We start from the raw sequence: 27252 nt of genomic DNA, 5'->3' as shown, positions 1-27252 counted from the left end.
GACAACGAGTCCGGTCATCAAGGTGAGAATAACAACATGGCACCCGATAACGCAAGGCCACTCGCTGATGTCGTTGGAATTCGGACCGCGGATCCGATTGATGTAAATTCACATGTGGCCATCGCCGCGAACTTGCTTACCGACCTTGAAAATAGCGTCCGTGTTGGAGCCCGATCGACAGTTCGAAATACACAAAACATTGAAGATGATGGGATCAGCTTAAGCATGATCTTCGAAATTCTGCAAGATCAAAAGGTGGCGATAATTCAGTTGCATAGCCAAACCCAGGCACCGTGCAGGGTTGAACCTGATCCGCCCAAAAAAGTCACTCGCAGAACGGAACCGACCACGGTAAGATTGAATGAACAAGAGTCGGGGACTAACCCCGAAATTATAAAAATGCTCGATGAACTGACATAGCGGGTAGAATCAGGGAAAAAGAATATCAAAACGAATGATAAAAAGGTCGAAACCTATAATGTTAGGGTAGATTAAATCCCAGGAGCGCCCCCAATATTGAAGGGACTGGATTCAAGAAAGTCTGTGCAAAAACTTTTTCCTCAAAACGCGGCCCCAAAACTGTTCCCTAAGAAATTTCGTATGCCTTAAATACCAAAGTACAACGGAACGACTGATCCAAACGAGCATGTAAACTTTTATACATATGCTATCAAAGGAAACAACTTGGAAGACGACGAGATCGAATCTGTTTTACTGCAAAAATTTGGGGAGACCCTATCAAAGGGAGCCATGATATGGTATCACAATTTAGCTCCTAATTCTATTGATTCATTTTCTATGCTTGCAGACTCTTTCGTAAAAGCGCATGCTGGTGCCATCAAGGTCGAAACCAGGAAATTAGACCTTTTCAAAGTAAAATAGAAGGATAATGAGATGCCCAGGGAGTTCGTATCCCATTTTCAAATGGAACGAATGGATCTGCCGCCTGTCGCTGATGCTTGGGTTGTTCAGGCTTTCACTCAGGGACTCAATATTCGAAGCTTGGTGGCTTCGCAACAATTAAAGTAAAATCTGATAGAATATCCTGTCGTTACCTGGGCCGGTGTATACAACCGGTATTAATCGAAAATCAGAGTCGAAGATGATCAAATCGGGGCAAATCCATTCGTCCCATAAGAAACAAAATAAGGAATGACCAAGGTCGAAGCAACCAGGGGTTAATGACCAAAAACAGTTTTGACAGGTCCACTGGGCCCAAAGAAGCACCGAGGCTATCGGAGTACAACTTTAATATCGACGCAGCTGTCATCGTATCAGCTATCGAGCGAATCAAGGATACCAAATGGCCTCGACCTCTACAATCCAGTCCATCTCAAAGGGATAACAACCAAGTATGCAAATATCATGGAACTCACGGTCATAGAATGGAAGACTGCCGACAACCGAGAGAAGAAGTAGCCTGACTATTCAACAATGGGCACCTTGGAGAGTTCAGGAACATGGATTCTAACAGACAGACGGAACAAGAATATACCAAACCTAAACATGTAATTAATATGATCATCGGTGGAGTCGATATCCCACAGAATCCAATGTTGAAACGAACCAGAATCTCCATCACCAGGGAGAAACGAACTCGAGACTACATACCGGAAAAAGTCTTATCCTTCAGTGACGAGGATGTGAAAGGGATCATACAACCTCACAATGATGCGTTGGTAATATCTATACTCGTAAATAAAACTAGAATTAAACGTGTGTTAATTGATCCAGGTATCTCGGCCAATATTATTCGATTGAAGGTCGTAGAACAGCTTGGTCAACAAGACAGGATCATGTCAGTAGTTCGAGTCCTAAACGGGTTCAACATGGCATGTGAAACCATCAAAGGAGAGATAACATTACCGGTCAATACCTCCAGAATCATACGAGAGGCCAAGTTTTATGTAAAGGAGACATGAGGTACAATGCCCTTCTCGGAAGGCCGTGGATCCATCACATGAAGGCAATACCCTTGACTCTTTACCAAGTATTAAAATTCCCAACTTCGGAGGGGATCAAGACAATCTACGAGGAACAACATGCCACAAAAGAAATGTTTGCCATCAAAGAAGTGGTTCCGATATCGACGCACACAACACTAAAAGACACCGACCTAGAGGCCAAATAACAATCACCGATATCGGTCGCGATCCAATCAGATAAGAAAAATACTTGTGAAGACGATGATTATGGGGTTCATCGATCTTATATAATCCCTGATGACTCCGACGCAACCAAATCAACGGTCAAAGAGCTGGAACATGTCATATTGATCGAGCATCTACCCGATCGAAAGGTATACCTAGGAACGGGATTAGCTCCCGAGCTCAGGAGAAAATTTATTCGATTTATTATAGTTAACATAGATTATTTTTCTTGGTCCCATGTTGATATGACAGGGATCGCACCATAAATAACCACTCACAAACTAAGCATCGACCCAAAAATTAATCCGGTCAAGCAGAAAAGGAGGCCCTAGTCCGAGGTCAAAAATGCTTTCATCAAGGACGAGGTATCTAAACTCCTAAAAATAGGGTCCATTCGAGAGGTTAAATACCCAAATTGGTTAGAAAACGTGGTGGTAGTCCCTAAAAAAGGGAATAAACTAAGAATGTGTGTAGATTACAAAGATTTGAATAAATCATGCCCCAAAGACTCTTTTTCCTTGCCTAGCATAGACCGAATGATCGATGCCACGGCCGGCCACGAGACCCTCAGTTTTTTCGATGCCTATTCCGGGTACAACCAAATACGAATGGACCCGGGTGATCAGGAAAAAACCTCCTTCATCACTAAAAATGACACGTACTATTATAACGTAATGCAATTTGGATTAAAAACTTTTTGGTGCCATATACCAACGCCTAGTAAATCGGAAGTTCAAAGAGAAAATTGGAAAAATGATAGAAATTTACATTGATGATATGTTCGTTAAGTCCCTACGAGCAGAGGACCATTTAAAATATTTGCAGGAAACCTTCAGCATATTGAAGAAGTACAATATGAAGCTGAACCCTGAAAAATATGCGTTCGGAGTTGGATCGGGTAAATTACTCGGATTCATGGTATCCAATCAAGGGATCGAGATCAACCCCAACAAGAACAAATCCATTGAAGACATCACGGTCGTGGACAACGTAAAGGCCGTGCAAAGGCTAACAGGGCGCATAGTCGCCCTGGGTCGATTTATTTCGAGGTTGCCCGATAAGAGCCACTGATTCTTCTCACTATTAAAAAAGAAGAATAACTTCTCATGGACTCCGGAATGCCAATGAGCTTTAGAGGAGCTCAAAATATGCTTATCGAGCCCACCACTTCTTCACACACCAAAGGCGGACGAACAACTGTATTTGTACTTATCGATTTCGGAGGTAGTGGTAAGTGGGGTCTTGGTTCGAGAAGAGAAAGGTATGCAGTTTCCAATTTATTATGTTAGCAGGACCTTAGGTGAGGTCGAAACCAGGTACCCTCACCTAGTAAAACTGGCGCTCGCTTTGCTAAGTGCCTCTAGGAAGCTAAAACCATATTTCCTATGTCACCCTATATGTGTTGTAACTACTTACCTGTTAAGGAATGTTATGCATAAACCTGAACTCTCCGGCCGATTGGCCAAATGTGCCTTGGAAGTAAGTGGGTACGATATTGAATACCGACCTCGGACCACCATTAAGTCCCAAATATTGCCAGACTTCGTGGCCGACTTCATACTGTCCCTGATACCTGAGGTCGAAAGATAGTTATTGGTTAACTCAGGGACTTCTTCGGAAATCTGGGCCCTCTTTACAGACGGGACCTCGAACGCCAAAAGGTTCGGACTTGGTATCGTACTAAAGCCACCAACATGCAATATAATTAGACAATCTATTAAGACTGTAAATTTGACTAGCAGCGAGGCCGAATATGAGGCCATGGTTGCAGGCCTTGAATTAGCCAAAAGCTTGGGAGCAGAGGTGATCGAAGCCAAGTGTGACTCCCTCCTTGTGGTAAACCAAGTTAACGGAACATTTGAGGTTAGAGAAGAACAAATGCAGAGATACTTAGACAAGTTACAAGTGATATTACATCAGTTCAAAGAATGGACTTTGCAACATGTACCTCGGGATCAAAAAAGCGAAACCGATGCCCTCGCTAACTTGGGATCATCAGTCGAAGATAATGAGTTCAATTCAGGAGAAGTCGTGCAACTTATGAGATCGGTGGTGGAATAAGGCCTCACTGAGATCAACTCGACGACCCTAACTTAGGACTGGAGGAACAAGTACGTGGAGTATCTCAGGACCGCAAATTTGCCCTCGGACCCAAATAATCGACGGCCCTGTGTACAAAAGCAGTCCGATTTAGCCTGACCGAAAACAAAACCCTGTTCAGAAGAACATTTGATGGTCCACTTGAAATATGTCTAGGGTAGGGGGATACTGAGTACGTTCTGAGGAAAATCCACAAGGGTACTTGTGGAAATCATTCGTGCGCCGAATCACTGGTTTAAAAAATAATCAGAGCCGATTACTATTGGATCGACATGGAAAAACATGCAAAGGAGTTTGTTCAAAAATGTGATGAATGCCAAAGGCATGCTCTGATGATCCATCGACCTGGGGAGCCACTGCATTCGGTTTTGTCACCATGGCCTTTCATGAAATGGGGGATGAACATCGTCGGCCCCCACCCTCGGGCACCCGGTAAGGCTCAATTTATTTTATTTATGACTGACTATTTCTCTAAATGGGTGGAAGTACATGCATATGAGAAGATCAGGGAAAAAGAATTCATTGATTTTATCTGGAACCACATCGTATATCGATTCGGGATACCGACCGAGATTGTGTGCGATAACGGGAAATAATTTATTGGCAGCAAAGTAAGTAAGTTTCTCGAAGACCATAAGATCAAAAGGAAACTATCCACTCCCTATCACCCTAGTAAGAATGGACAAGTTGAATCTACCAACAAAACCATACTCCAAAGCCTTAAAAAGAGGTTAACCGACGCAAAAGGAAAATGGAAGGAAATGCTACCTAAGGGCCTATGGGCATACCGCACGACCTCGAAATCTAGTACCGGGTCCACCCCATTCTCTTTAGTTTATGGCACCGAAGCTTTAATACCGGTCTAAGTCGGGGAGACAAGTATTATATTGTGATATGCAACAAAGGAATCAAGTGACGAGGCCATGAATACGAGCCTGGAGCTATTGGATGAAAGGCGTGAAGCCGCCCTTGTACGATTGACTACCCAGAAGAAGCGGATCGAGAGGTATTACAATCAAAGGGCCAACCTTCGATACTTCAATGTCGGGGACTTGGTACTAAGAAAAGTCACACTAAGCATCTGAACCCCGAACGAAGGGAAATTGAGCCCAAATTGGGAAGGACCGTACAAAATTATCAAGATCACCATAAAGGGATCCTATAAGCTCGGAACAATGAACAACGAGCAATGACCGAATAACTGGAATATAACTCACTTAAAGCGATATTATTGCTAAGGTCGATCCCAATTCTTTCTTTTAGTTTTCTTTTATTTCCAACTGACACTTGCAAGAAACCTACAAAGTATGATACGAGATCCTAGGCCCGAAAGCATGCGTTGCACTCTTTTTTCCTTGAGCCGATTTTGTCCCAAATAGGGTTTTCCGGCAAGGTTTTTAACGAGGCAACAAGTAAATCCTGCTAACTTAAAATCGATCACTACAGCATTCAAGGTCTCTCTTCGGTCAACCTCGAACACTGGGGGACAAGATCTCCGGATATCGAATTTAACAAGGCATTTCAACTTCGTGATTGAAGGGCCTCGATCAACATGATTTATTGTAAGGGACAAATAGTCAAATGAACTGTGCACGCTCAAATCACTCGATCCCTGGCACTAAACATGTATACATGTACAACTATTATGAGTAAGAATAAAAAATAAGAACCTTCTTTGCATATAAACATATCGCTCTCAAAAATATTTCTTGCATTTTTCAACGAATTCCTTATCGAGCCAAGGGCAATCTTAATCCGAGTTCGAATATTCACTCGGGGACTAGGCATCGAGCCTTAGGGAAACCTTAATCTGAGTTCGAACATTGACTACGAGACAACTTACCTTAAACAATTTCGAATATTCCAATATATTAAATCACGGGGGCGCAAGACCTATTAGGCAACGCACGAATATCAAAAGGCCACGACCACCCCTTCTTGGGAATAGTTATACTAGGCATGCCCGGATAACTTGGGATGACAAGCCTACTGGGAAACGCCCGAACTGAAAAGGCTACGGCCGCATTAACATGGCTCGGAGACATCCGAGACTCGTAACAAAAATAAGGCCTTCAAAAAACTCTTATAACCGGTTATAAAGGCTACCCTCGGCAAAGCTATAAACCTAAACTATTTTGGGGAACAAGTTTTCAGTAACACTGACTCCCTACAGTGCCTTCAACATAAAATAACGTTAAAGGCAAGGTTTGTTCGAACCTTTGGACATAACTTAATTATTTCATGCTAAGGTATCTTGACCTTTGCGAACGCAAATAAAACAAAGGAAAAATTTGAAAGCTATGAAAGGGAAAATAGATAAATAACCTAATTATATATATCAAAATTTCTTTTTAAAGTATGAATAGCCCCGTTACATGTTATACTCAAAGGCCGAATGGCCTCAACAAAAAGACAGTACAAAAAACAAAAAGGTTCTAAAATGGACTAATCTTCACTAGGGGCTACTTCATCGCCTTCGGGGTCTTCGCCACCATCGAACTCACCCGACTCTTCAGAAACCTCCTCGGGGTAAGCCAACCTCCAGGCTCTGGCTTCGCATATTTTGGCATTCTCGATTTCAGCCAATATGTTAAAATTTTGAGCTTGGACCCCCTCGAGGGCCTCCTTTCGAAATTCCCACCTCGCATGCTTCACAATGTTTCTCGTTTGCTCCTGGATAGCAAAGACATCGACCTTGAATTGGACCACTTTATCATCGGCTTCGGTCTTGGCCACGACAACCTCTGACTTGGTCACCTCAAGCTCCTTGGCCAGATTCTCTTGACCAGAAATGACTGAGTTCAGCTGAGATTAGAGTGATTCGATCATTGTGGCCTGCCCCGAGCATCTCTCATTTATAGCCCGAAGCTAAACCTCAGCCAAAGCCAACTGTGCCCGGGAAATGTTTTTTATCGAGGCCAGACGGTCCATATTTTTCTTTCATTCTTCGACCTCGATCTTCATCGCGTCCACCTCTACTTGGAGCTGCCCGATCTGGTCAAGTCTCTTTTGAGCCTATAGTTTTGGGTCGTTAGCCAATGTGCCTGAATCGTTATCACTAAGTTTAAATATTCGTATTACCTCCTCGACCAAACCGGCATACTCCGTCCGAGCCGCTTCTAACTCGGCCTGAAGCTTTTCACGAAGAAGTTTGTAAGTATCCTTCTTCTCAGCAAGCTCCTGAGTCTCGGCCTAGTGACACTTGAACTCTTCCCGGTATCGGAGAAAGGCCTCGTGATGAAGCACCGAGGCCTACGAATACAAAGGAAGATGTTAGGATTATTCATTATTGAATCTAAGTATATAATAAAAGGACATTCGAAATTACCCGATTCAGCACCTATTGAGCTTCGTTGAATAGGCAAGGCGCTTCCACCTCCTTCATTTTAGCTTGGTCCTCTTCGGTCACCAAGCACTGAAGGTAACTAGCAATCCCCACTGGGGTAGAGAGAACCCGGGCATCCTCCGGAATGGACATAAAGATTGTACATCTCTGAGTAGGATCAACACTCGGAGCGGGAAACTTGTTCACTAATTTTGGGCTCGAAGAAGACCCGCCAACTCTCGAGGACAGTATCTTCCTTGGTACCGATAAGTTACCCAAACCGGTAACATCCTCAAAAACAGTAGAATCCAAGCCGTCGAAGATATTATGGAAAGAATCGGCTACTCCTTGGGCCGCTTCGCCGAGGTTACCTTTAAACTCCTGAGCCTCGTTTATCATAGAATTTGTAAACGAAGGTGATCCAGAAAGGTAATTCACCCCAAGCTCCTCATTGGGGACATTATCTTCTGATCGAGATGTACCGGCCACATTTTCTTTTTCGACCTCGCTGGCTCGTGGCAAATCGGTCTCGACCCTCCCGGAGACTTCAACCACTGATTCTTCTACGACCTCCATAGCTTGAGGCATTTCAGAGCCGCTTCTCACACGGGCCACCAACTCAGACTCTTCTTCTTCTTCGGACTTGTCACACCCCTTTTTTACACCCTCCCCCCAGATAGATATGTGTTATGGATCGTTATGGGTTAAAGCATTTTTCCAATTAACGTGACAAACTTGAGTATGGATTATTTTATTTATAGAGTCGCCACTTGAAATTGATTTTTGGGTATTCCAAGTCACCTTTTATTTGAATCCCTAGTCAAAGGAAGGTTTGATTCTATTATTATTGGTCTGCAAAAACAAAGTCCGGGTAAGGAATTCTGTTGACCGGGGAGAAGGTGTAAGGCATTCCCCGAGTCCCGTGATTCTAGCACGGTCACTTTTAATGACTAAAATTGGCTTGAATTAATTTTTGGATAACTTGTGCTTTATTTGATTTTCATGTTTTTCCTATGTCCGCTATTATTTATTAAAAAAATTGAAGAAAATATTTGAATAATATTAAATCGTCCTAACCGCACCACGCAAGTGAATGCGCGACCGAGACGAATTTTATTAATTTTGTCATAACAGCGCTACACAAGCGTATCCGTAGTCTTGACAAGAATTATTACGACGTTATTACTTTTTTGGTAAAAATTAATAGTGTATGGCTAAATGAAATGGCTTTGCGGTTATTACGATTACTAATTTAAAAGATGAGACTAGTGCTCCAAGAAAAATGAACCAGAAATACCCAACAAAATAGTTGGAAACAACAATTATGGAACTCCAGAAGAAGCTTCTAAGACTACTATATTTTCTTTAAAAAGAAAATTGCACTTAAGAATTAACTTACAAAAACTCCAAATTTTAGTTTTTAAATGATGCTTTAGCTGCTAATTTTTTCTCCCTTTTTTTTCCTGTGTGTCCAGATCTATCCTACTACTATAAAGATGTATGTTTATATATGAGAAACAACCAGTTATTTCATGATTAAAAGTCAGTCTTTTTTGACATATATTTCCACAACATTTGCACTTAAATTCAAAAGGCAAGACGTTTTTGTTCAATCTTATCCAAAAGAGAGTATTTCAATCAAAATCTGCTCTTCACTATTCAAAGAAAGTCTTTTGTTCAAAACTGTCTGAAAGTCTATATTTTCTTACCATATCTGAAAGTCTATATTTTCTTACCATACAAATGACTTTTGAGTTTTGTACTCAAAAAGTCTTGAAGCAGTCAATAAGCAACCAAACAGGTACCCTATACTGTCAAGTATTCCTTCACTACCTCACTTTTATCAATACAAAACTATTCTACTATTTCAACAAGTACAAAAACAGAAAATTTATCATTTCAAACTTCAAAATCTTATTCTAAAATAATTAATAAGAGACAAAATAAAATCTTAAAAAATAAAAATAAAATAAAAAATTAGCCATGAAAGAGAAGAATAGTATTTTACCATTTCACAATTCAAGTGGCCGAAACAATGGTGGTATGCCAAACGAGGGCATTCGGGGAGGTCGCCGGAATTTGGCCGGATTTTTGGTCGCCGTATTTTCGGGGTGGAATTGACATCAATAAGTAGGTCTTGAGGAGTTTTATCCATTGATGTAGGTATTGTGGGGTGGTAGTGACCGTAGCTTCAAGAATTTAGCCAAAAAAATGGCGGCTAAAGTTTCCTAGATCTAAGATTCAAGGAGTTTGAGGGTTTTTTGAAGGATTTCGCTTGGAGATATGGAAAGAGGAGGATGTAGAGATTACATGGTGTAAATTTGGGGGGTGTTTGGAGGTGGTCCGCCGCCGGTGGGCGATTTCTGGCGGTGGCGGAGGGGCGACAGCTAGAGAGAGTGAAGAGAGAGAGGAGAGAGGAAGAAGAAAAGAATTATGGGGGAAATGAGGGCAAAATTTCAGCATTTCTAAGTCTTAAATACCTAGCTGAGAGATTGATTGTGGACCATTGGATGAAAGAGATATGAATGGATGAGATTTTATCTTGATTCACTTAATGAAACGACGTAGTTTCATCATAAAACTACGACGTTTTGGACCAAGTCTTGGCCAGCCATTGTGGACTGGGTATGAGCGATTTGGGCTCAATAATTTGGCCAATTTTGGCTCTATATTAATTAAAATACACTAGCCAAATCCCTTGTCTTTCTAATGAAATTATAGTCTTATTTAGTCTAAAACAGATATATATACAAAAAAAAAAAAATCCTTTAGAGATGCAAACTAAAATATACAAATAAAAAGTAAAAATATTTTAGTACTTTTTAATTAAACTCACATAAAAAATGCGCAAATAAATTCAAAGAAAAATAACTAAAAATAGCTAAAATCATCCAAAAGTTAGTATTATTATTATTATTATTATTATTATTATTATTATTATTATTATTATTATTATTATTATTATTATTATTTGTTTCCTGTTTTCTTTTTTATAAAAAACGTGCAAAAATTAGGTATTCACATCTGCCCCTCTTTGCTCGAGAACATGAAAAGTTTTCGTGCAAAGATAGTGAATGCCATGATTAACTCTTGTTTGCCAATGACTCTAATGAGAGCATTTGAAGAAGGTGACCGAACCTTGCCTCCGAGGTTGCCTACATATCCTTGGCTATAAAGAAATTAGGTCTGTGTATTTCTGGAAAAATTTGGTAGCTTGGACTACCGGACACTGGAGTTAAGATTGATGTTGTTGTTGTTGGTGTTACTGTCGCTTGCCACTTTCATCAAAAGAAAAAGAGAAGATTAACTACATATGTCTGCAAAGCTACGAGATACAAAATTCCTATCTATGTGTCTGGAGTCAAATCTTGATTCTTGATATACTCGCTTGTGTTGACCTTAGATTGGATCTTGACGCCTTTTGAAAGAAGATTATGATTCAATCTCAGTTGCTTGCTTTCGGGATCAAAATTTGAGAAAATGAAACTTGAGAAGCTGGGCGGCTGACACATTATCAAAGTTAACTCCAACTATCTTGTGATCGAAAGACTTCTTTCTCGTGTTGAGAAATTGTAAGCTTAATCGTCACCTATGCTCTACGGCGGGGCCTGAAAACCCATCAAAGACGAACAAAACGAACAAAATTTTCTACCCCAGTTCGGCACTGAGAAAATTTTGTGAGTTATTGGGCAAAGATGCAAATCATCTTATTTTATTTGAAAGATGCAAAAATGAAACTAAAGGCTCTGAAAAAGAATGTTCTTATCTTAGGTGTAAAATTGATAAAACTTAAACTTTTGAGGTGCATCTCTCATGGGTAGCATTGGAATGACTGTGAGATTGAAGGACTTGAACTAGGAATTGCATCTCCTTGGATTCATGACTCATATTAGGAAGTGATTCTCCTATTAGAATGAACATGGTTGACTCAAGTTAAGAAGTGTGTCTCCTATAAGTGAGGTTGAAGGACTCGGACTAGGAAACGTGTATCCTAGGAATAAAGGTTCAGATTAGGAAGTGAGTCTCTTATTGGAATTACTCAAACTAGGAAGTGTATCTCCTACGAGTGAGGTTGAAAGACTTGGACTAGGAAGTGCGTCTCCTAGGATTGGTGGTTTGGATTAGGAAGTGTGTCTCCTATTGGAATGACTAAAAGTAGGAAGTGCATCTTCTACGAATGAGGTTGAAAGACGCGGACTTGGAAGTGCGTCTCCTAGGATTGGTGGTTCAGATTAGGAAGTGCGTCTCCTATTGGAATGACTTAAACTAGGAGGTGTGTCTCCTATTGGAATGACTTAAACTTGAGAAGCTGGGCGGCTGACACATTATCAAAGCTAACTCCAACTATCTTGTGATCGAAAGACTTCTTTCTCGTGTTAGGAAACTGCAAGCTTAATCGTCACCTATGCTCTACGGCGGGGCCTGAAAAACCATCAAAGACAAACAAATCGAACAAAATTTTCTACCCTAGTTCGGCATTGAGAAAATTTTGTGAGTTATTGGGCAAAGCTGCAAATCATCTTGTTTTATTTGAAAGATACAAAAATGAATCTAAAGGCTCCGAAAAGAATGTTCTTATCTTAGGTGTAAAATTGATAAAACTTAGACTTTTGAGGTGCATCTCTCATGGGTAGCATTGGAATGACTGTGAGATTGAAGGACTCGAACTAGGAATTGCATCTCCTTGGATTCATGACTCATATTAGGAAGTGCTTCTCCTATTAGAATGAACATGGTTGACTCAAGTTAAGAAGTGTGTCTCCTATAAGTGAGGTTGAAGGACTCGGACTAGGAAGCGTGTATCCTAGGAATAAAGGTTCAGATTAGGAAGTGAGTCTCTTATTGGAATTACTCAAACTAGGAAGTGTATCTCCTACGAGTGAGGTTGAAAGACTTGGACTAGGAAGTGCGTCTCCTAGGATTGGTGGTTTGGATTAGGAAGTGCGTCTCCTATTGGAATGACTAAAACTAGGAAGTGCATCTTTTACGAATGAGGTTGAAAGACGCGGACTTGGAAGTGCGTCTCCTAGGATTGGTGGTTCAGATTAGGAAGTGCGTCTCCTATTGGAATGACTTAAACTAGGAGGTGTGTCTCCTATTGGAATGACCTAAACTTGAGAAGCTGGGCGGCTGACACATTATCAAAGCTAACTCCAACTATCTTGTGATCGAAAGACTTCTTTCTTGTGTTGAGAAACTGCAAGCTTAATCGTCACCTATGCTCTACAGCGGGGCCTGAAAACCCATCAAAGACGAACAAAACGAACAAAATTTTCTACCCCAGTTCGGCACTGAGAAAATTTTGTGAGTTATTGGGCAAAGCTGCAAATCATCTTGTTTTATTTGAAAGATGCAAAAATGAATCTAAAGGCTCCGAAAAGAATGTTCTTATCTTAGGTGTAAAATTGATAAAACTTAGACTTTTGAGGAGCATCTCTCATGGGTAACATTGGAATGACTGTGAGATTGAAGGACTCGAACTAGGAATTACATCTCCTTGGATTCATGACTCATATTAGGAAGTGCTTCTCCTATTAGAATGAACATGGTTGACTCAAGTTAGGAAGTGTGTCTCCTACAAGTGAGGTTGAAGGACTCGGACTAGGAAGTGTGTATCCTAGGAATAAAAGTTCAGATTAGGAAGTGAGTCTCTTATTAGAATTACTCAAACTAGGAAGTTTATCTCCTACGAGTGAGGTTGAAAGACTTGGACTAGGAAGTGCGTCTCCTAGGATTGTTGGTTTGGATTAGAAAGTGCGTATCCTATTGGAATGACTCAAACTAGGAAGTGCATCTTCTACGAATGAGGTTGAAACACGCGAACTAGGAAGTTCATCTCCTAGGATTGGTGGTTCAGATTAGGAAGTGCATCTCCTATTGGAATGACTTAAACTAGAAGGTGTGTCTCCTATTGGAATGACTCAAACTAGGAGGTGCGTCTCCTATGAGTGAGGTTGAAAATTTTTGACTAGGAAGTGCGTCTCCTAGGATTGGTGGTTTAGATTAGGAAGTGCGTCTCCTATTGGAATGACTCAAACTAGGAAATGTGTCTCCTATGAGTGAGGTTGAAAGACTTGGACTAGGAAGTGCATCTCATAAGATTGGTGGTTCAGATTAGGAAGTGTGTCTCCTATTGGAATGACTCAAACTAGGAAGTGTGTCTCCTACGAATGAGGTTTAAAGACTCAGACTAGGAAGTGTGTCTCCTAGGATTGGTGGTTTGGATTAGGAAGTGCGTCTCCTATTGGAATGACTCAAACTAGGAAGTGTGTCTCCTACGAATGAGGTTGAAAGATTCAGACTAGGAAGTGTGTCTCCTAGGATTAGTGGTTTGAATTAGGAAGTGCGTCTCATATTGGAATGACTCAAACTATGAAGTGTGTCTCCTACGAATGAGGTTGAAAGACTCGGACTAGGAAGTGCGTCTCCTAGGATTGATGGTTCAGATTAGGAAGTGCGTCTCCTATTATAATGACTTAAACTAGGAAGTGTGTCTCCTATGAGTGAGTTTGAAAGACTTGGACTAGGAAGTGTGTCTCCTAGGATTGGTGGTTCAGATTAGGAATTGCGTCTCCTTTTTGAATGACTCAAACTAGGAAGTGTGTCTCCTACGAGTGAGTTTGAAAGACTTGGACTAGGAAGTGCATTTCCTAGGATTGGTGGTTCAGATTAGGAAGTGCGTCTCCTATTGGAATGACTCAAACTAGGAAGTGCGTCTCCTAGGAATGAGGTTGAAAGACTTAGACTAGGAAGTGTGTCTCCTAGGATTGGTGTTTTGGATTAGGAAGTGCGTCTCCTATTGGAATGACTCAAACTAGGAAGTGTGTCTCCTACGAATGAGGTTGAAAGACTCGGAGTAGGAAGTGCGTCTCCTAGGATTGATGGTTCAGATTAGGAAGTGCATCTCCTATTATAATGACTCAAACTAGGAAGTGCATCTCCTACGACTGAGTTTGAAAGACTTGGACTAGGAAATGCATCTCCTAGGATTGGTGGTTCAAATTAGGAAGTGCGTCTCCTTTTGGAATGACTCAAACTAGGAAGTGTGTCTCCTACGAGTGAGGTTGAAAGACTTAGACTAGGAAGTTCGTCTCCTAGGATTGATAGTTCCGATTAGGAAGTGTGTCTCCTATTAGAATAACTAAAAGTAGGAATTGTGTCTCTTGCGAGTGAGGTTGAAGGACTTGGAGGGAATGTAATCAGGGGTTGGCGCCTTGTATCATAGAGAAAGAATGTAACCGGGTGTTGGCGCCATGTATCACTAAGAGGGAATATAATTAGGGGGTGGCGCCCTGTATCTGTGAGAAGGAATGTAACTAGGGATTGGCACCCTGTATGACTGAGATAAAATATGACCAGGGGTTGGCACCCTGTATCGTTGAGAGAATTTAACCAAGGGTTGGCGCCCTATGTTACTTAGAGAGAAGGTAACTAATGGATAGGATGCCTTGTATTAAAATGGAACCTTGCTAAAACTTAGTGTACCTTATGTTGAAAAATATAGCTAGGCATTGGTGTACCCTATACTGAACATGCGACTAGGGAGTGGTGTGCCCTATATCAAAAATGGAATCTCAACTAAGGACTGGTGTTCCTTATGCTGGAAAATGAAGTAGCTAATGAAGTAATTATGGGCATGCCTAGAAAAAAAAAAGCAGAGACTTTGAAGAACTTACCTTTGGTGACATTCGTACTTTGAGAACTTCATTTCTATGCTACTTTGTTTTCTGCTTCAAACAAAGAAAGATTTGTGAGTTTAACAGTGGTGGTCGGTTTGTGCCCTTGATGCCCTGGGTAGTTTGAATTTGTGGCAACCTTGCTGAAGAAGAACTGATTCTTTCAGTGCGATACTGAGTTGCTCGGATACTCTATATTGCTTTCTGGAAATCATGGCTTTCCATCGTTGCCCCCGATTGTTTCATACCTGGATGTCTAAGGTGTTGCTGAACCTTGTCTATAAAGCAAGTCTTCACTTTGGCGGTTTTTTTCCTTTAAAAATCAAACTTGATTATCTTGCATCCGATATCAGTTTGTGTATGTGGTGCTATCAGCTTTGCGCATGAAGCAAGTCTTGCTTAGTGACCTTTTCGATTTCTTCGAAATACTTTGTTCGGCTTATTGGAGGAAATCACAATTGGATTTTTGCCTTTGTCAATGTCGCGTATGCCCCACATCCTTTGTTTTGAACTTTCGGGAAACAATGGCCAATTTTGTGGCCCTTTGTTTGTTGGCTTCAAAGGAAATAGACCAGCAAAGTTTTCTCTTTGGAACTTCCGTCTGCATGAAGTCTCAGATCTTGTTTAGCCTTAATAACTTATTAAGCATGTTGCTTCCTGGGTATGTCCTCTTTGATGTGCTAGGATAGAACTCACTTTGTATAGTTAGAAAGTTGGTAACAGATTTTGAAATCATTTCTCTTTTGTTTTAACAAAGACTAACTCAAAATAATAATTCAAATGGACAAAATGACGCGATGTAAAAGAGAGAAGGAATAGTATTTAACTGAAAATGCCACTTTATGGGGAGAGAAAGAAAGAATGGGCTCCTTTGAATATGGTAGCAAAACTTTAGTGATCATGAGATGCATTTTGAACGGAGTGGCCAAATCAATCCAGCCAATCTACCCTTTTCTACTTGTTCCCCTTCGTCTTTGAAGTTGGCCTCTTTGTGCCAATTATTTGCATCAAATCACAGCTCACCTTCGACCAACAGTGCTCCGAAAGGTTTTCACCAACCGCCTATCTCATTTATTTATCTCTATTTACCATCGCCTTACAATGCCCATGAGGGTTTTTACCAATAAGACTCTCATTTTCATTCATTATCGTGTTTTACTCTTCTTCTTTTCTCTTTTTTTTTGTGCGAGCTACTTGACATTGTTATATGTCGTATGACAATTGTTGCTTATTGTGTGTTTCCCTTGGAATTCTTAAATACTAATTGGGAGGTCTTTATTTGGAGGCTTTTGGATAGGGTTAGAAAGAAAGGGTCGCAATAAGGCTCAAAATGGACTCAAGATGATAGGGTTGTATACTTACAAATCTTGGAATCGATTCTTCATAAAAACATAAAAACCTTCTGCCCCAGTTTCAGATACTGGGAAATTTTTATTTTTTATTTGGTAAGACTGAACCCTAGTGTAGAGCTTCCTACGTATCCTTTAAAGGAATCAAGTCAAATGTAGTTCAAACTAACAGGAAATATTTCTTTGTTGTTTTTCTTTTCTCTTTTCCTTTTCTTTTTTTCTTTTTATTTTTTATATAATCAAATTGTCCTAGCTCCTATTTTCTAGTGGCATGGATATTCGATTTTGTTTTTTACTCTATACTTGATTCCAAAAGAAGGGGGTCAACAAAAAATAAAACAGATTCAAAAAGGGGTGACGAATGATATAAAGTATTTGGGTAGGAGAAAAAGGGCCTCCCAGCCTTAAGAATACCAAACATTCTATCTCTTCTCAAGTTCGGCACTGATGGACATGACTTTCTTATTGGTTTTGTCAGTTGTATAGCTCCATCGTCAATATCTTGTTTGCAACATATGACCTTTGACAATCTGGAGCTACCTTTTCTTGGTCTTTGTCTTTACGTGAAATGATGCACTTCAGTACCAGCTAATCTATTTAAAATTCACTGGAATGCACATTCTCTGGAGATTTGGGTCATCTTCCCTGATATGATTAGATTATGGTAGGTCATGGCAAAAAAACCTTTTTCATTGATTAGTCCAACAAAACTTCAACCCATTTAAATATCTTTAAGCCAGATTTTCATGATAGATTGAGATAAAGATCTTTAACCTCTACGTATATAACTATTTTGGCTCCTCGTGAACTTGACACAGGCTTATCATCAAAGTGTTTCAGCCTTTTCCTTATCTTCAAAGTGGTTTTCCTCAATTTAATTCAAGATTGGACAAGCTTTCTAAAATCTAGCTGAAAACTCCGCATGCATGTCATGTCACTGAAATTGGCGTGAAAAGAACTATATATGCAAGAAAATCTAAACATAAAGGATTAAAATAACACAAAATGAAAAGTTGCATTTTATTGATTAAAGGATAGAGAAGTTTGATGACAGGACAAAAAAACAATATCTGGATCATAACCTCGAAGTAATCCAGACGATAGAAATTATGACAAAATAAGTTACCAAGACTCCTTCCCGGCAAGGAGGGGAGTGACTTTCCAATTACCAAGCTTGACATCTTAGCTATGAATTTGCACATCAGTGTCAAACAGGACCTTCAATAATTTTGATCACCTTGCATTCAATGGACATGTTCTTGACTTTTTCAGCAAACTGTCCCCATATTATTGTGAATCATCCAAACATTGCGTGCTTTGTCATGATGTTTTGGGTGCCATGATCTTGGACCATGATCGTTCCTTATTGAATCATTATTTCTATTTCTTTTTTCAAATACCGACAATCCTCAATTCTATACCCCTCGATATTAGATTGATACACGCATCATACAGCAGGGTCAAAATTTTTTGCATATGGATCAGAAACATACCCTCGAAGCGGCTTAATCATGCTATAACGTTTCAACTTTTCAAATAAACTTGTGTAGGATTCTATGATTAACGTGAAATTGTCCCTCTGGTTATGTTCCCTTTCATACTCCTTTCTTGGACGAGGGTTGTAGGGTGATTGAGAGTTCTGTTGCCGCGGATGAAGGTTTCTTGGAGCTGGGTCCGCATTTGTTGGCGATTGGATGATTTGGCATAAGACTGAGCATTGAATACTGCTTGCTGCAACTAAGCATTGAGGATCTGTGGTGGATAGTAGTACTGTGGGGAACCAAAGGAAACATGATGAGAGTGCCTATATTGTTGATATGCTCCCTTTTGACCTTTTTTCGACCCTAATGCCAACATGGTCTCTTCATCTTTCTTCTTTTGGTTAGAAAGGTTGTCTGACCTATTCTGGATTGCTTGGGTGGCTTCTTTGAGAGTCGCTTGACTTATAATTAGGCCATTCTTGAGGCCATTCTCAACCATTTCTCCAATCTTGATTGCTTCAGCAAAAGGTCTGCCCATTGCGGACATCATATTTTGAAAATAATCAGGCTCCTGAGCCTGAAGGAAGACAGTGATCAACCCTTGGTCATCCATGGATGGATTAACTCTAGATGCTTTCTCTCTCCACTTAATGGCATATTCTCAAAAGCTTTAAGTCAGTTTCTTCTTCATATTCGAGAGGGAATTGCAGTCTGGTGCAATATCAATATTGTACTGGAATTGTTTGACTAAGGCTTGGGCCATGTCATCCCAAATTTTCTAGTGAGATACATGTTGGTCTATGAACCATTCATAATCTACCACCATAAGACTCTACCCGAAATAAGTCATCAACAACTCTTCTTGTCCTCCTGCGCCCCTCAGCTGGTTGCAATACTGTAATGACCCGGCCGGTCGTTTCGGGAGTTATAGCCTTGTTTCCCCTATTTCTACTTCTTTATGTGTTATTAAACTGTATTATAATATACCGGGTTAGTTGGTTCGGGTCCAGAGTGGTTTCGGAGTGGAATGAGACACTTAGTCTCCTATTTAGACGTTTAAGTTAGAAAAGTCAACCGGATGTTGACCTATGTATAAACTATCTCGGATTTGAATTATTATGGTTTCGTTAGCTTCGTTAGGTGATTTTGGATTTAGGAGTGCATCTGCAATGTGATTTGGAGGTCTGTAGTGGAATTAAGCTTGAATTGCCGAAAGTTGGAAATTTGGCGATTTCGGTCGGCAGTGGAAAATTTGATATCGGGGTTGGAATGGATTTCCGGAAGTTGTATTAGGTTCGTGGTGTCATTTGTGACGTGTGTGTAAAATTTGAGGTCATTCGGACATAGTTTGGTAGGTTTCGGCGTTGTTTTTGAAATTTGGAAGATTAGAAGTTCTTAGGCTTGAATCCGAGGGTAATTTAGTGTTTTGATGCTGTTTTGAGTAATTCGAAGGTTCGACTACGTTTGAGGAATTAAGTGAGTTTCGTAGGTGCGGCGATTTGACCGTAGGTGCGGTCCCGCTGGCACGGAAAATAGGCCGCAAGTGCGAAAAGCCTGGGCAGAAAGTATAAATTGCACACTTCGCGAATTTTGGTCTATTCTTCACCATTTCAGTCGGTTTCAAAGCTTTTGGGAGTGATTTGGAAGAGGGATTCGAGGGGATATCAGTGAGGTAAGTTGCTTGAGTCCTAATACTCCTATATATGGTGATTTTCCATTGTTTAATCATGTAATTAGTGGAAATTAGGGGTGAAAATGAGGGGTTAGGGCTTGGGATTTTAGAGAATTTAATTTAAGGATTTGAGGGACCAAATGATGTCGGATTTTGATAAATTTTGTATGTATGGAATCGTGAGTGAATGAGCTTTCATGTTTTGTAACTTTTGTCAATTTTCGAAATGTTGGCCCCGGGGCCGGGTTTGAGTCAATTTCGGGTTTTTGGTCTAAATTGATAGTTTTCTTGTGGAATTCATTCCTTTAGCATAAATTGATGGTGTTGTACTAATTGTGAATAGATTTGGAGCGTTTGGAGGCCGAATCGAGGGGCAAGAGCATCGCGGAGTAGGGATTTGATCGGTTTGAGGTAAGTAACGATTGTAAATCTAGTCCTGAGGGTATGAAACCCCAGATTTCTTATCATTTTACTATTTTGAGGTGACAGGCGTGTGGGCGTGCACCGTTGGGGATTATGACTTGGTCCGTCCCGTAGCAACTATAAAGTTGCATATTTTGTTGAAACTAGATGATACTTATGAGTTTTAGAAATGAGTTTCTGTAAATTTTGCGGAATGCCATGTTTGGTCCTTGTGCCAGTACTGTTTGGACCCTTAGGGGCCTTTTTCTTACTGTCCTCTCACTGTTTTCGAATGAAAATCTATACTCAGTCATGGTTATACCTGTTTACTACATAACTCAGTTTTATTACTCTGTTTTGATGCATATAAATGTTGTTTTGGGCTGAGTACCCTGTTTTTACTAAGAGCCCGGGTGGCTTGAGAGGTTTATGATAGAGTGAGGCCAAGGGCCTGATTTGTGAGGATATTTACGGGATTAGGCTGCACACCGCAACATGTTTGATATAGGACGAGGGCCTGATTGATTTATGCCATGATTTGTCCTGATATAGCGCTTGGGCTGAAGGAGCCCCTCCGGAGTCTGTACACACCCTCAGTGAGCGCAGGTACCTACTGTTGCATGCCAAGTACTGAGTGACTGGGAGGCATGAGTGATGGTAAGGTATGCACGAGGGCTGTTTACGAGTGATTGTGATGTATGCTCGATGGGCTGTATACGAGTGATAGTGAGGTCTGCCCGAGGGGCTGTTTATGATTTCATGATTTTTGTTCACCTTTGTATTAAGCCTCTGTTTGAAACTGCTGGAAAATATCTTTAAATCATTTTACTGGAACTAGATTTAAAAGAGCTGATTTGATCCAAACCCTGGTTTCAAAAGCATGCTGTAATTTACTGAATTTTTATGATATGAACTTTACTTGCATTACTGCTCGTCACTACTTCTCAGTCTTTATTTACTGTTGTTGCTTACTGAGTTGGCGTACTCACATTAGTCCCTGCACCTTGTTTGCAGATCCAGGTATAGCTAGACACGGTAGCGGCTGTTGACTATTCCGATTGTAGATTTTCTCGGGATAGCAAGGTAGCTGCCTGGCGATCGCAGCCCTGCTCTTCTCCCTCTTATCTTCCTTTCGTTGTATTTAGCTATTTTCCAAACTATGTTAGTCTCAATATTGTCAGACAAGTTGTTGTAGATGATCATGACTAGTGACACCCCGATGTCAGGCTTTTCTTTTTCGCACTTTTATTTTGATTTGAACTCTTTTACAGAGGTTTTTATGTTAAATAGCCTTGAAATTTTTCTTTGAAATGAAAATATCGGTTTGTTTGGAAATTAGTCGGCTTGCCTAGTTCTACGATAGGCGCCATCACAACAGGGTTAGTTTGGGTCGTGACAAATACTTTTTCAATGGGTGATAGGGTCACCGTGTCCATCATATTTCTCCAATTTTGGGGTCTTGAACCCTGGTGGCAAATGGATGTGAGGAAATAAGCACAAATTATTAAATGAGACACTTTTTTGACCACCTAGTCCTTGTATGTTCTTTATGTTCTGCTCAAGATTTTTCATTTTCCTAACCATCTCATCTTGCTCTCCTGTCTTGAGAGCCTTTTCATTTTCTGTAGGTGACTCATACTGTAGGGTCTGATTGTGTGGAGTCGAAACCTTAAAAGCCATATCTGGAGAGTAGTATTGGCCACCATAAGCATGATATAATGACTCGATGTATGGCCTCGTCACAGGATTTGGTGGCGGGATTGCATACACTATCGTACCAGACATAACGAGAGGGGTGTCCCTAACCGGTGCGACAGGAGGTCGCACATTGGAGGTACCAGGGACGGTAGGGAAACTGTAGTTTGGCACATACCCCAGAGGTAGAATGTGATCACTCGTTGCATGGAGCAGTGGTTGAGCATCCAGGGGTATGGTGGAAGTTCCCTCTGAGGGACCCTGAGGCAGAGGCTGACCGGAGACCCAAGCTTGATATACATCAGACAACTGTTGTTTCAATCTTCTTACTTTCTCTGGCTCTTGCTCAACTGATTGACCCTGAGGGTCGTCACTGACCACCTCGATTTCATCATTATTAGCCATTGCTACCTTCCTCTTAGATCAGGTAAAGTAATGATGTGCTGCTAGTTTCACCACAAACCAACCACCTTAAGATTACTAAATAAGAGACAACAAATGTGTTAGGGTTAAGCATTTTACACACCTGAATTACATGTAATATTCCATGCTCCTAACAATATCACCACTTCTAAAATGCTTCATGTTTCATTCCGTCTTATAAAGTTGTTGCTTATTGACGCTCTTGTTTTCTCTCTTTCTTCTTCTTCTTCTTCTTCTTCTTCTTCTTGTTCTTCTTTACACCTTTTTATCTTCATCCCTTATTTTGGAATTATTGAGAAATATTTCGATCGAACCTTTTGGGGGTTGCCTACGTATCATGTCGCTGCATGAATCATATCATTACGTAGTTGAGGAACATGACCATTTGTTTTATTTTGTTTTGTTTTTTTATTTACAAATACAAAGATTTTTTTTAAATGAACAAAAAAAACAATATATTTTTCGTTCATTTTCGATTTTTTCTAAAATAAAATCTTTTTCATTGATTTTTCAGATTTTTTTATACAAGACTTCAAAAAGGAAAATTACATAAAGGTACAACCTCAAATGACAAACATTTAAACTAGAACGGACTTGACTCAAACAGTCTCGATGACTGGACAAATGAATAATCAAAGTGGACTACCAACTAAAAGAAGACATCCATACCTACAGAAGAATCCACCGTCATCATTGTAGTCTAGGTGCTTATTCATGCGGCTGATCTTCCATGTCATGGTATATGCACTTCAAGTATGTGTCAATGTGGCGTGCGAAGTTGGGCGCTACCGTAGCAAATTATTCTTGAGTCAAACCCTGACAAGTCACACACCCTCGGGCAGTATAAGTAGCCACTTCATATACCCTCCTTTTAACATGTTCCTGGCTCTGACTTAACAACTGGATCTGTCGCTCATGGTTATTGACTATGTATGATATATCCGCCTCGCATTGTAATGCCAGATTCAGCTGGTTCTAGGCCTTTGCTAGCTCATTCTCTAGCTTGTTCTTACTTGATTTTGCAGCCCTGGACCAAGCCCTTAGATCATGGATGAGAAGTTTGTGGTGCATTTCTTTATGCTTTGGAATGGCTGCATGTTGCTGAGTAGTGGCCCCTATTCTCGCTTGTCAAAGCTGTGCTTGAAGCGCTTGAACCTCATGTGTTAATCTAGTTTTCTCCTCTTTAAACTTAGTGTGCTGCAAATCCGTATTCACGTTGACGATGCATATATCCCTACGTAGTTCCCGGATGATGGATTCATAGTATCTTGCTATTTCCTCCTTGGCCTGCCCCACTCTTGTTCTGATTTCAGTCTCCCATTTTGTGGTGCTCTTCAGAACTATCTCTTTCTTGGATCCAAAAGCATATTGGTCATAGAACCACTCAAAATATACATGGTCTAACTCTCCTTGTTCCCAATCGTCTACCATAGTGTGAAATTCGAGCACCTTATTTTCATCCCAAACCTGTTGAGCATAAGCCTTACGAACAAGATCCTCCGATGTTACCTCCCACATGAAGCATTGCATGTGCTCCATTGTAGGCACTACCTATTTTTACCTAATTGGCGTAGGACTCTCATAGGCACGTACAACTGAAAACCCCGAAGACCCATCAAAATCAAAAATGAATGGTGGTAAGACCTATATATGATCTCTTTTGGTGAGAACCAATGGCATTTCCATGTGATTTCAGAACTGGTGAACTTATGAAGATGCCTTCTCCATGATTTGACACCCTCGAGGAAGCTACTATCTACGATCACATCTTTAAACCTATCTGTAAACTCATTGTTGTGGAAATGGACACCAAAATTTATGCATACGGGATGATAGAGAAGGTGCTCTAAAAACCATATTTGGAGTATGATGTTACAGCCCTCGAAGAAATCTTTTCCTTTCTGACATTTGGTCAGGGCACGGTAAATATCTGACAATACCATAGGAATGATAGTGACATCCTTTCCACGCAATAAAGCAGTGACTATGCTAGATAATCGAATATCAATATTTTTGTCATGCCTCGGGAAAACCATCGTCTCTAGAAATGCCACTAGGAATGCTCTTCGCCCATGGCTTTGCCAAGCTTTGTATCCAATTTTATTATCAAGCTTTTTCCCGTGCTTTGAAAATCCACCTGGACACCTATACCTGTCGTACAAGAAACCCAATTGAACGTGCCCTCGTTCCACAAGAAACCCAAAGGAACTTACTCCCAGTGATGTCCCTTGGGGCCAATGGTCTCTTCTTTCGAAGCTCATTGTCTAACCTTGTGTATCCAGCTAACTCCTCTAAAGTGGGAGTCATTTCGAAACCATTAAAATGGAATATATTGTTATTAGGGTCCCAGAAATGCACTAACGCCTGAATTAAGTCCCTCCCTGGGTTCATCTCCATAATGTTTACAAAGTGACCCAGATGGTCCTTTATCTTTTCCTGCTCACAAATGCCCATATTGTTCCACCATTGTCTCAACAACCGGCTTGTGGGGCTTGACATCTTTTGGTCTTTTGTCAGATCTTTTTTTCATTGTATCCATATAGCACCTAAGTGGTAGAACATGAGGTTAGGACCGATGCAAGCTTAGATATACAAAAATCTCCAATACCCTAGGGTTTGACTCATGAAAGTTAGAAATAGCAATGTGGGACTCAAGTAAACAACCCTAACCACGTTTTGAAGTGAGGATTTATTGAAGAGCGGACGCCCTCGTTGGAGGAAGATACAATTTTGAAGACCAGTTCATTGTGACCCAAATGGTAAGACTTGACCAATTTGTACGATTTAGACACGACGCCAGACCATAGAAGGGTTGCCTAGGTATCTTGCATAGAGTCAAGAATGCACAGTTCATGAAAATCAAGGTATCTATAATCCTCCAATATTTCTAACCAGGGTCTTAATAAAAATGGTCGGGTCAAGAACAAAATGGTAAAAGGGAAAAAAATGGATATTATTACGGAGATAAACTTTCTGATTCTTTCGAGAATAGCTTTTAAAGCCGCCTCGGTAGAAATGGCCTGACACAAAGGAAAAATGATAAAAGTAGATAAAAATAGACAACATGGCTATTATTACAAAATAATCCTTTGATACTTTCATGAAAGGTTTAAAGGTTGTTTCGGCAAAACGACAAAAATGGGACAAAATAATAACAAGTAGACAAAATAAATAAATTGGCTATTTTTACGAAAACGACACTTCGATACTCCCGAGAGAGGTTCAAAAGCTATCTCGGCAAACATGACCAGACAAAACTAGATAAGATGGCTATTTTTGCAAAAACAACCTTTCGATACTTCCGTAGAAGGTTTAAGGTTATCTTGGCGAAAATGGTCGGACATAAGGGCATGGTAAAAGGTGAACAAAGATGGACAAAGTAGCTATTTTATAAAAATAGTCCTTCAGCACTTCCGAGGAAGATTTTAAGCTTGTCCCGGAAAAACCGATCGGACGAAACTAGATAGGATAGCTATTATTTTTGCAAAAACAGCCTTTCGGTACTTCCGTAGAAGGTTTAAAGTTGTTTCAACAAAAATGGCCCTTTTTTTCTTTCTTTTTTTTTTTGAAAAAATATGGGCTGAACCCGATGGAGGTTGCCTACGTATCTCATATCCGGTGAGAATCAAACCCGCAGTAAAACCCAACTATTTTTCTTTTTTTGATTTTTATAAAAATTAATATTTACACCTCACACCAGACTACAACAAAATCTTAGTAAAAAAAAGATTATTTGTACTAAACTAGGAGAATGATTATTTATAATTCCGCTCAACTAATTATCTACAACCGGTCAACAATGCAATCAAGCCTTCCAAATGATGTATCAAGTAGCACATAAGTGAACATGATGGTCTCAAAGAGGATATCTGTCCTATACGAGTCCGACCCCTGTGTCAAGCTTCGCTAAGTCGAATGATGGAACAAAACGATCCTACTAGGGATAACCAGGCATGTGGCTTGTTCTTCTAGGTTTTTAAATCTTATAGGAGAAGGTATCTAGATATGGCTTACTCGGGCGGACAATGGCGGACAACCCAAGCCGAGGAGCGTCAGCATGCTGGTAGCATTGCTTTTCGGCTTAGCTGGTGGTGCTCTCCGCCTAAAATATATGTGACTAAAATCATTCACTGGGTGACACGTACCTCGGCTATCTCAAAGAAAGTGGGCTATATCAAGCAAATTCCCAATTTTATTTTCGAGAAGATTCAGAGGGGTACGTGAGAAGACAATTCATATGTACAATTCAACAATATCAAAACGGTAAAAAGAGGATAAGTAGCATATTAAGCCCAAATAAATCACAGTGTATACAAATTTAATATAGCCAAATAAAGTCAATGTACAAGCTCGAATTCTGGTTGTCCCCAACAGATTCGCCAGAGCTGTCACACCCCTTTTTTACCCCCAAAGATAGATATGTGTTATGGATCGTTATGGGTTAAAGAGTTTTTCAATTAACGTGACAAACTTGAGTATGTATTATTTTATTTACAGAGTCGTCACTTGAATTGATTTTTGGGTGTTCCAAGTCACCTTTTATTTGAATCCCTAGTTAAAGGAAGGTTTGACTCTATTATTATTGGTCTGCGAAAATAAAGTCTGGGTAAGGAATTCTGTTGACTGGGGAGAAGGTGTAAGGTATTTTCCGAGTCCGGTGGTTCTAGCACGGTCGCTTTTATTGACTAAAATTGGCTTGAACTAATTTTTGGATAACTTGTGCTTTATTTGATTTTCATGTTTTTCCTATGTCTGCTACTATTTATTAAAAAAATTGAAGAAAAGATTTGAATAATATTAAATCATCCTAACCGCACCACGCAAGGGAATGCACGATAGAGACGAATTTTATTAATTTTGTCATAACAACGCTACGCATATGAATCCGCAGTCATGACAAGAATTATTACTACATTATTTTTTTTTTTGGAAAAAAATAATAGTGTATGGCTAAATGAAATGACTTTGAGGTTATTACG

The 27252-nt window shown here is 40.2% G+C and overlaps 1 protein-coding gene across 1 annotated transcript; it reads right to left on the bottom strand.

Annotated features, from left to right (window-relative positions):
* Positions 1–23820: 23820 nt before the first annotated feature.
* On the bottom strand, positions 23821–24727 carry LOC142167010 (uncharacterized). Its single transcript, XM_075227160.1, has 2 exons — positions 24543–24727; positions 23821–24424 (listed from the first exon to the last, which is right to left on the bottom strand). The coding sequence occupies exons 1-2, from the start codon at positions 24725–24727 to the stop codon at positions 23821–23823; spliced, it is 789 nt and encodes a 262-aa protein (XP_075083261.1).
* Between the last annotated feature and the right edge of the window lie 2525 nt (positions 24728–27252).

This window comes from Nicotiana tabacum, chromosome 12 (genome assembly GCF_000715075.1).
Source record: "Nicotiana tabacum cultivar K326 chromosome 12, ASM71507v2, whole genome shotgun sequence".
Lineage (NCBI taxonomy): Eukaryota > Viridiplantae > Streptophyta > Magnoliopsida > Solanales > Solanaceae > Nicotiana > Nicotiana tabacum.
The sequence above is the reverse complement of the archived record's forward strand: the minus strand, read 5'-3'. Positions and strand labels throughout refer to the sequence as shown.